A 14,810-nucleotide genomic window follows, 5' to 3' on the forward strand; every position below is an offset into this window, starting at 1 on the left:
CAGTATCTCTGAACAGAGGTCACTTTAAAAAGGGAGACTTACATGTAGTCTCATGATTTCTGTGGCACATTCATGAATAAATAATCAAAGGGTAATCCCCTCCACAGGGGGAGGCAAAATGTACATGTATGTACCTAGGCTACCAAAACACCTCGCATGCTGCTTGCTTTTGTCTTCTTTGAGCCTTGAAAAATGGGGGATGTACCAACCTCTTTCTGTCGTATATACCACTGGATATGTTTGTTTCACTATATGGAAAGAGAAATGAAGGGGCAGGTTCAATACAGATTGACAAGCTATGGCCCATGAGGCCGATGGCCAATGAGACCGACACCACTGAGACCGATGGCCAATGAGACCGACACCACTGAGACCGATGGCCAATGAGACCGACACCACTCTGCTAATCTGAGGAAAATTTATCTGAGATCAAACGTTGATCTTGTGGGCTGGTGGTCTCTTGGGCCAGCAGACTCATGGGCAATCAGTCTTATGGGCAAATGAAATGGTTGTGTGGGCTGTTGGTAATTCTTTGGAAACCCCAAGAGTAGCTCTCTCTATTGAGTTAAGATAATAGTTTTCTTGCGAGCAAACATCAGATATGATCACTAGGGATTGTGTAAGGCCTCCATTCACATAGTCATAAGACGTTTCACATTTTGGATCAGCTTAAGTGGGAACGCATTCCCAATCTGTCAAAATTCAGTGAGGGGTGTGAAACTTCAGTCACCCTAGCACCCTGTGGCATACTTAGAATCGACTCAATGCAAGCCTGACGGTTTGGATGTGTGAATCACTCGCAAAGTTTCCTGTAAACCCTCTTTTTTCTTCATCGTTCGACACTCATGTACTGAAAGAAAAGCTCAAAGTAAAATGTCAACATCTCTCATTAAACAAAATTGTGTTGCTTAGATAACATAAAACCAACTGGATGATTCCACAATTGAACAGTTAGAAAGGTAATACAGAAATCAATGACTGTTGTAACTAAGTACTAGTGTAACTGACATATTTCATTATATATTTCACTACTAATTTAGATCAACTGATTTTCTTTTGTAGCAGTTTGTTGAACATGTAATATTTAAAGATATTCAAAATTAAATTCCCCGGATGCTATTTCATATTATATCCTGCATCCAAAATGTATTGGTTTTTGATTGGTTGTGAGCTCTTCATGTGACCAGAAATATTTCAACCAATTTAAGGTTGCTCTGATAAAGTACTATTTGGGACTTGTAGGAAAAAAAGTTTGTTTTAAATATTTGAATTTTTAATTAAAATTGTTACATGTTAAAATAAAATTAAAACTAAAAATCTTAAAGATAATACAAAGTTTTGGTATGGGGTCATGAATTTGGTTCAAATGAACATATTGGAAGCATTTGCGATCCTACAATATTCAGTGATCATTGTCCCGGTTGAAATTGAGTCTAAAGTGATGAAATTGTAAATAATAAACTCTTTATGTTGTATAGCGCCCTTTCAAGGTCAAGATATTAATTTACCGGTAGCTATAAAACAATGTTATTTGACTAAAATCGACCGATTTGCTATTACCGTTTGGAAATTATATATCACGACTGCATATTCTGACATTTTCATGGTCGCAGCTACCATGGCCGTATGGCCGTAGGCGCTATTCAAAATTTATCAAAATTTACCAGTAAATTTTACATTCAATTTATCTCGAAAGCAGAAGTTTTTTAGAGGCCAAATTTGTCGGTGCTTATAATACATCCATTCAATTCAATTCAATTCAATTCTGGTTTATTGTAAATAAAAACATACTGAATAAAAAGTCTGGAGACTCATACAATTTAGTCTACAAATTATAAATACATACAAGAATAAAGAAATCGATACCTTTAGCAATCTTTTTTATATTAATTACTGATTCTAATGAACTAAACAACTAATTTCAAACAATCGTGAAATAATTCATGTTCTTATTATGCAATTAAAACGTTTAAATAGCAAAATATGTTGTTACCATTTTCTAAATGTCATATGCAATTTTGTTATACACTTTCAGATTAATATATAGATGATTATCCGAGAGATATGATAATACAAAATATACAATTTATGTTTACTTACAGAGTATAGTCCTATCATTTTACAGGTAGTATGAAATCTGATTTAATCTGATTAATTGGCATGACAAGAAATTAATTAATTACATCTCGGTCACATATGGTCATTATATTGAGTGAAAATATCTATAGATTTGAATTCAGGATTCGTGTGAAGTGGGGAATGGGAGACTGCCTGTAACGCTCTGTTCTCATTTTGAGGGTATTGAGATGGAGAGAGTTGCGGAGAGTGCGTCATGAGATAGTTTGTCTGGTTTCAGGTAAGAGATGCCGGTGGCGGTCTGAGATCAGTAGGGATTTAACAAACTTTTCGCAAAGAACAGAGCGTCGTCCAAATAGTCTGACAACACTCAGCGACTGCAGAAGTTGAGCATAAGACATTGTGTTGGGAAATGTACCAGTGATAATACCCAATGCTCTCCTCTGCAGCCGCTCAATGCTGTTTACTTGAACAACAGTTAAACTAGATGACCAAACGGGTACACCAAATTCAAGACACGGACGAATGTACATCATGTATATCAATACCAAGTCCCGAGTGTTGACACTGTTCCTTTTCAGTTTACTCAGTACATATAGTTTGCGTGATGCGTTTTTGACAATGGCTTTAATGTGTAGATCCCATTTAAGATTATCTTGGATTGTTATACCAAGTGATTTCATATAAGATACCACCATATCCATAGGGGTATCCAAATATATCAAAATTGTAAAGAATCACTATCCAGCCAATTTTCAAAATTTACCAAAACTTTGTAATGCCTTTAATAATTAGTTTTTTTTTTCAATAAATTTCTTTAGAAAACAATTTTTTAAAATTAAAAAAAAAGAAAAGAAAATAATACAATTTTTTTTTGGATGCAGGATGTAAAACAAATATACCTGCCTTCTTTTTGAGGTTTTGGTTAAAACTATGAGCCTCAGTGACTCCAAAAGGAACATTTGCTTCGAGGCTGCGCCCCTCAGCAAATTGTACTATTTGAGTCACCTCTTGCCCATAGTTTCAACCAGAACCTCTCAAGACAGCGTATTGTTACATATGCTTCACACATTCATAATAATAATAATAATAATAATAATAATAATGACAATAAACCATTCTTTTATAGCCGTAAGACATTATGATGTAACATCCAAGTTCAAGTTCAATTTATTCCATACTTTAATCAAAATTATACAATATCTCTCTTTCTTTCTCTCTCTCTCTCTGACTCTCTTTCTTTCTCTCTGTCTGTTTCTCTTTTTCTGTCTCTTTGTCTGTCTCTTTGTCTGTCTGTCTCTCCCACACTGTCTCTTTATCCTTCTCTTCTCTGGCTCTCTTTGATGATTTGAATTTTGGTACTTTTTTCCCACCAATTTTTGCTGGGAAAAGTATTCATATTTATTATAAAGATAATGCTATTGATAGAAAACAAAATAGCAAATTATGTCTATTGCCTGTAATGTACCTGGCTCCTACATCTTTACATCCACACTCATGAAATTTCGTTTTTGTTTCTTTGTTTTTTAACACATCATATTTTATTTTTTTATTTCATTTTACTGTTGTGCAGTTTAGACTTCTGAATATGTATAACTTTAGCAGCTGATTTTCTGATCATGACTTTCATTACTTTTAAATGCAATCAATCACACATCATTTCAGCATATATTTTAAAACACAGAACATGATGACAAAGAAGCAAGCATTTTCAATTTTAAACTTTAATTTAGCATTTTATTATGCAAATAAATAAGAATATGTACAAAAGTAACAATTTTTCACACAAACAATTTTGTCAGGAATTCAACTTTGAAAACAAAACAGAAAAACATAATTATGATACAATAGTCAGTCCAAGCATGAATACAATCATTTGTCATATACACTCACATATATGCCAGCACTTTTGTTCTCAATTAATTAATTTATATTTCTATTATTCTACCCTCTTTAGAATTGGTAATTCAGTGTACTGGTTAAATCGAGGAAATTAATTTCATTGGATACTAGTCCAGGACTTTTCTCTCCAGGTTTTAGCTCCCCCCCCCCCCCCTCCTAAAAAAAAAAACATGTCAAAAGACATATCTACATGTATGTTATTTCCTGCTATTTTTTTATTCTACTGTGTCAGTTCTCAAGAACTGTTATTAAATTCATAATTCCACAATAACTAAACACAAAAGAACTGATAAACATGTATTCACGATTTCACATCATTTGCATTCATCCAAATATGTACAATTAGCATGATCGTTATTCATATTCAATAAATTAAAGCCTACATTATTTACAGTAAAAATCAAATTTTTAAAGGAAGTCATTTGCACAGATGTTAATCCCTTGTATTAGAACTATGCTTTGTTGATATCAGACTTACAATATAGTGAACAATCAGGAAGAAGGAGAATTAAGCATTAAAGGAATATCTATTTTCATCTTGCATTAGGATAACAAAAAAGTATCAATGAAAAATGTCAGTCCTACTGTTTTATTCCAGTATTCCTATCTTGAGAGGATACAATTTTGTAGTCAGTTTTTATCTTGATATATTTTGTAATTACGTTTGTGATTCTTCAATGAATTTAGCCCTCCTGATGAAAACACACACTTGAAATTAAATTCTAACCGAATAACTCTTCCTTCATCTGTAGTCAAATATTTCCCTCCAGTTTGCAATATATTTCTGATCATTCTATAGATTTTCTTGTCATACCATCAATTTAATTTCATTACAATTGGTCATCTTGATTCTTATTATACTCTATACAATAACAAGAAAATTATTTTATTAAAAAATTGTGCACAAAATATTCTTTTGTTAGGTATGTCCCATTGTGGTCATTGGTTATGGACACCATTCAAGTTTTTAAACCAAAGCACAAATGATGGACATGATATCAACTTGGTACATGAATGTATGAATCCAAACAATGTTTGTGATTTGATTAATGATTTGTTAATATCTATTTATTTGTCTTGTTAGCCAATGAGTTAGCCAATGAGTAGGATTTTCCCCAAACTTGTACAGCCTCTTTCCAATCACATAGTATTGGGGTTAATGAGTTTCAGATTGTATGATTGAACCTTTTCCTGCCAACCATAACAATCTTGGTGAATTTACAGTTGTAAATAAATGAAAAATATTTTAATTGCTGATTACCGGTAATAATCTAACCAGTAGTTTGGATTTTTCATTCCACCTTTTTTTTCTTCTTCACTTTTTGAAAGGTTTTTATTGCTTAAAGGTTAACACTTTGTTATGATATTTAAAAACAAAAGTACTTTGGTCTCAATAACTAAGATATCCCACAGCAGTTCAGTGTCACCTTACATCTTTTGATTATTTGTTTTCAGCTATGTAAGATTGAAAGATAAAAATAGAAGTTGCCAATTTTGAGGAGTGAAATTTGATTGATTGAGATCTTTAGTAACTTCTGAACTGCTATGGTTAAAGATGAAGCGTGCTCTTATAAACTGGTGCTGCACTCTGGTACTTTGCACTGGAACTTTCCTGTTAATTCCTGCAATGGAAATGAAAGAGGGAAAAAATGATAATTAAAAGTCTATTGACCGAAATTCAGTCAGATTCAATCATAATACACAATATTTCTGTTCATATAGATTACAAACAAAGTTTAATGGTTATTTTTTAATTAATCATCTTAAGAAATTTAGCCTGTGTAAATATTAATTGTGGGAAGAAGGAGTAGGAGAGGAAGGAGGATACTTTGGATGGACAGTCTGCAGATATTGTTGGAAGAGAGAGGAGTGAAAGAACTGGGAGTGGTACTAATACAGAAGGCTAGGAGCTGAGGGTTTTGGAACAACATGATTGCCAAAGTCAGTCGATATGGCACTTAGAGAGAGAGAGAGAGAGAGAGGAATATTAATAGGAGATACTTTTTACTTTTTTATGTCATCCAGTACCCATTACCGTAACAAAGGATGAGATCATAACATTTGATTGGTTGGGGATTTTAATATACTCAGATTAATTGCAACACCATCTATCATAGGGCCCTATTCCATCTTTGGTAGTAAAGGCTTTTCTCTTTATTATTTCACTCTGTATTTTTCACCAGAAACCATAGAATTGAGGAAGTTTTCATTAATTGCTGGAGAAACACTCAGAGTTATGTTAATCATGCAGCACCTTTACTGTTGCATAATATTTTAATTTAAAAAAAGAAAGAAAATAAAGCAATATTTCATATATAAAATTATGCAATGTGTTATTTGTGCTTTCACCTCCCCTGATACAAGTACTTCTTACACGGAAACCACATGCGTGAATGAAATTTCCCCCCCCCCCCCTTTTATTTCTTCCTTTTTATAACAAATACAAAATTTAAATAATGTACTTAGTTTTTTATACAATTACTGGAGACAGACTTTTACATAAGGCCCGGCCTTCCTGTCTAGTCTCCAAATACTTTCATTAATGTACATGTTTAAAATGTTTTTCCCCTTGTCCATCATGTCTTCTCCACTTGTGTTATCCTCATGTTATATATTGATACATGTATTATATTCTAACTTTTATATGTTTGTTTTCCTTGTATATTTTTTAATGAAAGTATTGAATAAAGTGAACTTGAACTTGAACTTGAACATGCATATAATCATCCATTTCCTCTTTTCTTACCGGTGTTTCTTTCAGGAGGCAAGGGAAGTACCGCTTTGAGCAGTGGTTTCTTCGTAGACACTTTGCATAGCGTCGAATACACCTAAAGTCATCCGTAGAGCAGCGGCCGCAGTCAGGCTCCTCGGTGATGAACTGACATGCTAGGCAGGACGTGTGCTGACACTGACCTTGGCAACTCTGAGGGACATCTGCATTATCTCTAGATTGGACAAAGATACAAGAGAAAGTGCAATTAGAAGATGTTATTCAAACTGTTATTGACGATATTTAGTTGTCAAATTGTAACTTAATGGAAAGTTGAGTTCTGGGAAGAGGTGAAAAATATTTTTTGAGCGTTATCATTGTTATTATGCAAGTGTGGAAGAACATCAGATAAAAAATGTTCCCTGAAAAGCATGGCTCTTCAAATGCCTTAATATTCTAAATATGGCATGTAACATCACGAAAATCGGGACATATTTTATGCTACATGTTCGTGTAGTCCCATATACATCTTTCTGCGTACAGTGCTTGTAACTTTACCAAGACTGGGCCAAATTTCTTATCATTTTGATGATTCCAGAACCTTGCAGTCCATACCAATACTTATATGCCAGATGATCGACCTTTTCTGATCGATTCCACAACGTTTCTTTCACAATGCAATTGCATGACCAGAACTCAACTTTATCTTTAAGAAATGGATTGAAGAAGACCATTTTGTATTGAATTCATATTTACAGATATGCATCTTATCTCTCAATGATAAGACAAGCATTGTTGTTCAACGTGTCTCACACAATTAATTCCCTTTTTAAAAAGTATTGTTTGCTTACTGAATAGTTGTTGCTGGGTTGGATAAACCTCAGACAAGATTTTTCCATCAATAACTTTGTCTGGAATGTAAGCATTTTACATTATATTAATAAACACAATAGCTGTTCATGGAGAGAACGGTGAGTGTGGTATCTCAAGTCAACTCTAGTTTGGTTGCCAATACATTTTACCCTCAAGAGGAATTTAGGAAGAGAGGGACAAATATGTGTGTACTTTACAATCTTCCATAAGAGCTCTATGATTCAGACATTCATGAAAATAACAGGTTACACAGTAAAATTGTAGTTTTAAATATATTTTTTGAAATGTAGTCATGATATTACTAAGATTATTCATATGTTTTGAAATAAAGTCCAAGTAATATTCTTTGATGTAATGATGCATAAAGCAACATTTAAATGTTGACAAAGATACAATGTTTTCTTTCCTCTATGACCAAGTCACATAGTCTCTTCCATTCTGTCATTCATTTACACGTAACATATTCAGGGATTGTGTAAAGATTACACATCATATTTTCTATTTTCTTTAGCTAATTAATTTGATTATTTCTACATAAACAGTACTGAGCAACTCTTATTTTATGTAGGCAAATGGATGTAGAATGGAAAGGTGCATTTTTTGTTCATTATTATGAAACTTTCTTCAGTATATCTTTCATTGAAAGATTTGAAGAATTAAAGAGATACATAATAAATAAAAGCAGATTGAAAGGGCTCAAGATGTATTCTGTCACATTGTTTTTCAACTAAATGATATTGTGTTCTGCATTTGGAGAATTATATGGAAAATGTTTACTAGCCAAAAGTCATACAACTGGCTACAATAGCTACAGAAATTTGTATAGCATGGGGACAAATTGGTATCAACAAGCTAGTCACTTTGAGTGGCACATTAGTGAGAGCAAAGTACATTTTAGTATGATTTTCTTTTAAAAACTAATTTAAGGTGAAAATATAGCAACAATTTTATTAAACATCCAATCTTTTAGTCTCATGATTTCCTACCACAAGCACTTCAGACTCGATTCTTTGGTAGTCAATTATGTTGGAGGGATCAAAGATACCTACCTAATATATTAGCGTTTAATGTCACATTGAACACGTTAAAGCAAAGCCATAGGGGCTTATAAAGCGCAGACAAAAATGTGACGTTCTTTAGGCTTAATCTGTCATGTCAGTTACCCCATATTGTTAGCTATTACAAGGAAATTAATATTTCAATTGTTGTATAACATGTATGTATGTTTAGAATATGACTAGAAGCTTTTGTTAATACAAAAACTAGATGCAATGAATCCAAACAGTCACACACTTTTCAAACTGTTAACAGTGAGTAATATATCCTTGTCCAGTTTATTTCATATCTGTTACGGCTACAAAGAGTCTGTTTTCTCTTCAACTATTCAGTGAATACTGCAAAATTTGCTATGTATGTGACTGATGGTCAAATGTGTCTGAATAACTGACTGAAATAAGTTTTAGGACTCTTAACTTTGTTTGAAAGGGTCTTCAGTTAAATAACCAAAAGAAATGATCTGAATGTCATGTCTGTGACGTTTGAAATGCCCATATTCAATTTATGGATATACAATGTATTTTCTTTGTACTTAATTGATTGTAAGCCTATGAATTATTGCTCATAATCTCTTATGATTGATACCAGCATCCAGCAAGTCATATGGTACTTTTGACCAATTTCTGACAAGGTTCTTTTATGACTTTTTAACTTTGGTTGCCAGCCAGGCAACCAATCACCCTAATTAATTGCTTAGGTTGATAACTTCAAATGTCCATGATCATCATCAGACCTTCATCCAATAACATTTTATTGATCAAGAATAAATGATCACTTCAGACTGTAGTTTTTCTTGTATCGGTATTGTGTCAATCCAATATTTTCCTGTGTACAATGTATTTGCATAGAACATGGATGCCAATTAGCCTAGTTCATACATTTTATTTTTTCATATTTTCAATTTTTTTTACATGAAATTCATGAGTATTTTCAAGAAAATAAAAAATGGTAATAAACAAAACAAAATGCACATTGCAATGTTTAGATGTTGTTTCTTTGCCTCGCTTTCTTTTCAGCTTATTATGTTGTCTCCTATGATTTATAGTGTTTTTGTTTTCATAGTGGCTACCTAGTATTCAAAGCGGAAAGATATCCATCTTACATCATGAATACATACATAACCCCATGATTATCAACATTTGTATTTATTATGTATTTATTGGTATATAATAATCGACCAGCAGCACAAAGCTGAAAGGGTTAACTCACAAAAAATACAGTGATGTAGATTATATACATGTACAATAGTATAACAAAGCATAGTAAATAAATCAGTAACATAATGACAGTACCAAGTAATAATTGTATTGCGTTCGTATGTACTAGCAGCAGATATATAAGAGCAGGGGAAGGTATATAGCTCATGACAGGGAGAGTGATAGAGCGAATGGGGTAGGAAGAGGGGGATGAGAGACAGGGAGAGAGAGAGAAAGTAGGAAATGAAATGAACTTGTGTAAATAATCATATTATTCCTAACTAACAAAACTACACATCTTACAATCCTGCAGCAAATTATTCATCGTACATGTGTATCTAAACCCGTTGCAAGAGACCTAACAACTACACCTGATATTGGTCAAAGTTCAGTGACCTCGATTTTCTTTTTATCAACATTGGGGGGAAAATAATGCTTTTGGTAGACATGTGTCTTTGGAACTATGAAACAATGCCTTTATATTGAGCTACATGTCATGTGAATATTTCTTCCTCTCAGTCAGGGCCTACATAGATAGTCAAGCCAGTAATAATTGCATTTGTTTGCTCTAGAAATTATGTAAAAGTGGTGCCACTGGGAAAGAACAAGAAAATAACCTGACCTGAAATTCACCAGAAAAAAGCTAATAATGCGAGCTTTTGACAATAATTCCTTGTCTTCGTCCCCGCCTCGATTTGCGTTAATTCCTATATATTTTTCTGTCTGTGCGGATGATTGTCTTCCTCGTTTAAATTCTTTGTCTACGATGTCTACGAGAAAGATTGCTTGAGCTCGCATTTTTCTAGACTTTTCTCTTCTTCTGCCAGACATTTGCGGACATTTTATCATTTTTTGCTGTTGTTTTAATCTAGAAAGCAGAATAATTTAAAGCCGCGCAGTCGTACGTATAGTATAGTACTTAAGGATGGAATTCAATTTTGTTGGAAAGGGGTGGAAGGCTATATAATTTTCGATGAGTAATGCATAATGCACTATGGAATTATTTGAAGGGTCATGAAGGATGCTTCATGTCATGTATATATAATATTCAAGGTTCAAATGTTGAGATATTTTTTTTTACAATGCGACTTTCAAATTTCCATGACTGCTTCAAACCACTCGATGTACTAACGCAAAGATGTGCGTGATGTATTTGGGTCAATCGGTATTTTGTAAGTATTTATCTTTTCATTTCCTATTTCCCAACGGTAATAGCCTAATAAATGGGTTGAAATATAATGTTTAAAGAAGATATCTTTGTAATGTGTATAGGTTAGAGATAATGATACGGAGAGATGGTGACAGTGGCTTGGGGGCTGTGAAGTAGAAGGAGTTTAGATAGAGAAGGCGTGATGGCTCAGTGGTACAGAGCAGTAAGTTGTCTTGTACCTGAGAGGCCCCGGGTTCGAAACCTAGTCGATGCGATAGTGCCCTAGCTTTGGTATGCCATTAACACTCATTACCAAGTATCTCGCACAGGACCTACAGCTGTGGCTACGTCTCAGTTCCCTATAGTTGCTTACAAGCATTCTTATACTTTTTTAACATTTAGGTAAAATATACCAACGAACCAAATCTAAAGATTAATAAAAAATTAAAAAATAAACTTATATCCAACAATAAATGTGGGGTATAATGTAACCACGTGATATTTAATACAAGATAAATTATGTGTAGGCCTGATTAAAAAGCAATAAAAATGTGTTTGGAAATTGAAGTCTCGAAAATCATCAAGGTTGTATCGATTTGAAAACAAAAACATCGTTAGGAAACCATCCACATTGACACGATGTGAGAAACATTTGTTTTATCAAAGACTTCATTTTCTATGGTATGAAATTATTTTCCCTTCTATAAATTCTTATACATAGGTTAAGAAATGAATTTGGGGGTAAACAAAGCGAGCTCTGTCAGTTGATATATTGCCTCCGTTTGGCCCATAACAAGGTGTTATATTACACGATATGAATTACCTTCATAACTAATCAGCGAGAAAACACATTTCATGCCTTATTATTTCTTTATGACCGTTAAGTCAGTAAGAGTGAATGAAATGAGTTATAGCCGATTCGAACGATAGGTGACAATACGCTCTTTCAAAACATACCACACAAATGCATTATTGTTTTATCGTTAGGCATTTGTTTCGTTAAATAGGCTTAGCTCCGTAGTATTAAAGGGTTGATTTCTGGTAGATAAGGGTGATAACTAATTTATGAGATTTCTCATTCCATGATTTCAAGTGAACTCGGATGTCACAAAAGCAACGTCTGATGAAAAGCATTACCTTTTAAATAATTTCTTTTTTTTTAAACTTTGTATTCAAAAGTTAACTATGTCTGTGGTTCGATATAACGAGATCTGTGACTTCTCCTTTCCATATTTGTGACTTTTAGCAAGATTTAGGAACTTTGTTATAGGCTAGTTGTGATGATTCAAAAACCTTTTAATTAATATTGTACCTATCTACCATGTCCACTACACAATGAACTCTGCAAATTAATTTCTAGAAAATATATTTTGACAATGGAATTGCATATTGACCAGTGCTCTCTTGCATTAGAAACATTTGGGGAATTATTGCAATAAAAATTATTAAAAAATACAAGTCTTAAATACACTGTCCTGATTAATTGAAAATCAAGTTGCATTTATCAAATATTTATATCATAATGATTTTAATTGGATTGCAAGAGCTCCCAGTATTCAACATATAATATCTTTAATATATTCAGTCCCGCGGGATATTATATGACCACATGCATCGGTATGTTTTGAAAAATGGTGATTCAAATATTTGGCGACAGTGTTGTATTTCATTCACAGTGATTGATGCCTCATAGACGGTGTTTGGGGATTCTCTTTCCATCTCGCATTACCTCTGTGTATTGAGAACAAATCATATGCTCCAATTGTCTTTTTATGTAAGAATGACAAATATTACTACCAGACATTGTTTTGATTAATAAATACAAACATTGTTTTGAAAAAAGATGTTACGAAGAGACGTTTGGATATAATGTTGCCACGGGCTGATGTTGTCTTCCCGAATATCAACTTTCGAGATTCGGAATTTTCTAGCGAAAACGTACAATAACAATTTACCCGATAAGATAATTTTAAAATACCATTGAACCACCTTGCTGTTTGCATATGAGTTGACTGCTGCCCAAAATAAAATTGAGGGGGGGGGGTAGGGGTTTGGGGTTGGGGCAGCCCCAACTCATTGCCTCTTCCACATGAAACATTCCAAATTAAAACAAAAGAAAACGTTGGTTAAAAACGTTTTAAAATAATCAGGCATATGTTTGCCTACTAAATGTATAATGATCAAGATGATATCGATGATTGACGATAATGATGTCAATTATGGTGGTGATGGCTAAAGTATTTTTCAAATATTATTTATTTTAAAACCTGGTTCAAAGAAAACTACGTGACCAACAACCGTGCTGTTATAAGAACTCTCCTCCATTCTCAATCCTAACATCTTCACCAAAACATCCCAATGCCTTCATTCTCAATCCTAACATCTTCACCAAAACATCCCAATGCCTTTATTCTCAATCCTAACATCTTCACCAAAACATCCCAATGTCTTCATTCTCAATCCTAACATCTTCACCAAAACATCCCAATGCCTTCATTCTCAATCCTAACATCTTCACCAAAACATCCCAATGCCTTCATTCTCAATCCTAACATCTTCACCTAAACATCCCAATGCAGTAATTCCATATCTATCGGTGAGAAAATACATTTTGAATTCACCGATGGAAGGAAACTTTCATTAGTGGATTTCCCGTTGATTTCCCCCTCTTCCTCCTCTCCCCCTCTCTCGGCGATCAATAGGTACCCAGCCGAAGAGACCATGGCTAGTCGCGGCCTGACTGCGGCCAACGATCCGTGAAGAACATCTCCCTAGGGGCAGGCACGATCCTCCTATTTTAAGTTTCAGCCGTTTCAGAGGGAAGGATGAGTATGAAAGGGAAGCGAGGGGGGGGGGGGTAGCTTTGACTCTTCACTGCATGTATCATATGTCACAAATGTAGATAGATGCACGTATAAACAATTATTATTCAGGTGAATTTATTTGAGAAATGGTAATGATGACAGAGTTCAAGTTGCAAAGAAAACATCATTTTGTAGAAGCTGACACCAGTCTCAAAAGAGACGCATTTGACTTTAAATCAGTCGTAGCTCTGACCATGAGAGATAGGTACCAACTTGACACCTGGATGGAAAATGGCAAATGTAAATTAACGTCTTGCCAAGGACGTTAGTGCCGGGCAGGGATTTGAACCCCGTACCTTGTGATCTACAGTCCGGTGACTCCACTAGACCATAACATTATATATTGTATTACTGTATAGTTTATAATGTCATTATTTCATTTCATTTGTGGATATTTGAGTGGAAAATAAATCAAATCAAATCAAAATCAAAATCAAATCAAAAACAACTCTACATAAGAAATATTTCATTAAGAATTTGCCCCTTGTGAACTTGATTCATCGGAACGATATTGAATGTCTGCTTGGAGTCAGAAGGTCGTTCCGAGTCGGTTCTGAGTTAACGATCTTCTGGCTCTCAGCTGTCGACTGAAATCCCTGACACTGATCGTTGGAGTACCTTGAAGTGATCTTTGCTCTCTAAAGGGGATGAAGCTCAAGTATTGTAACATTAGTGACCTATACCTAGCCATACTGCCCGTTCTGTGTAATTTCATCGACAAAAAAGATGAATGTACAATGACCACAAATGTTCAAATTCTCCGATTCAATCATAAATCGACCAACAACAAACAACTGAAAGAAAAAATTAGCCCCATCCCTACTTCCTCCTTCGACTCATTTGCCTTCGTGATTGATCAGTGATGAAAGCTCGTTATCTACTTCACTGAAATGTCTTGTGAATCCTCATGCTCAAAAACGATCTTGGCATAAAATGCGTCAATTTCTAACATGCGACAAACGCATGTTATCAATTTATTTAGG

At 34.1% G+C, this 14,810-nt stretch overlaps 2 protein-coding genes across 2 annotated transcripts in view; one reads left to right on the forward strand and one right to left on the reverse strand.

Moving 5' to 3' along the window:
• The window catches only part of LOC100894147 (cyclin-dependent kinase 7), a 32,513-nt gene extending 22,950 nt beyond the window's left edge, over positions 1 to 9,563 (forward strand). The window contains exon 11 of the mRNA XM_030976490.1: positions 6,740 to 9,563. The gene's annotated coding sequence lies outside the window, so the exon portion shown is untranslated. The remainder of the gene's footprint in view (positions 1 to 6,739) is intronic.
• The window catches only part of LOC578400 (cysteine-rich motor neuron 1 protein), a 44,500-nt gene continuing 33,478 nt past the window's right edge, over positions 3,789 to 14,810 (reverse strand). Inside the window, exons 3-4 of the mRNA XM_778570.4 lie at positions 6,725 to 6,923; positions 3,789 to 5,600 (exon numbers count right to left, since the gene is read on the reverse strand). Of these exons, the coding sequence (XP_783663.1) occupies positions 5,547 to 5,600; positions 6,725 to 6,923 (253 nt within the window). The 3' untranslated portion in view covers positions 3,789 to 5,546. The remainder of the gene's footprint in view (positions 5,601 to 6,724; positions 6,924 to 14,810) is intronic.

Source organism: Strongylocentrotus purpuratus, unplaced genomic scaffold, assembly GCF_000002235.5.
Source record: "Strongylocentrotus purpuratus isolate Spur 01 unplaced genomic scaffold, Spur_5.0 spur5_scaffold_9, whole genome shotgun sequence".
Taxonomy (NCBI): Eukaryota; Metazoa; Echinodermata; class Echinoidea; order Camarodonta; family Strongylocentrotidae; genus Strongylocentrotus; species Strongylocentrotus purpuratus.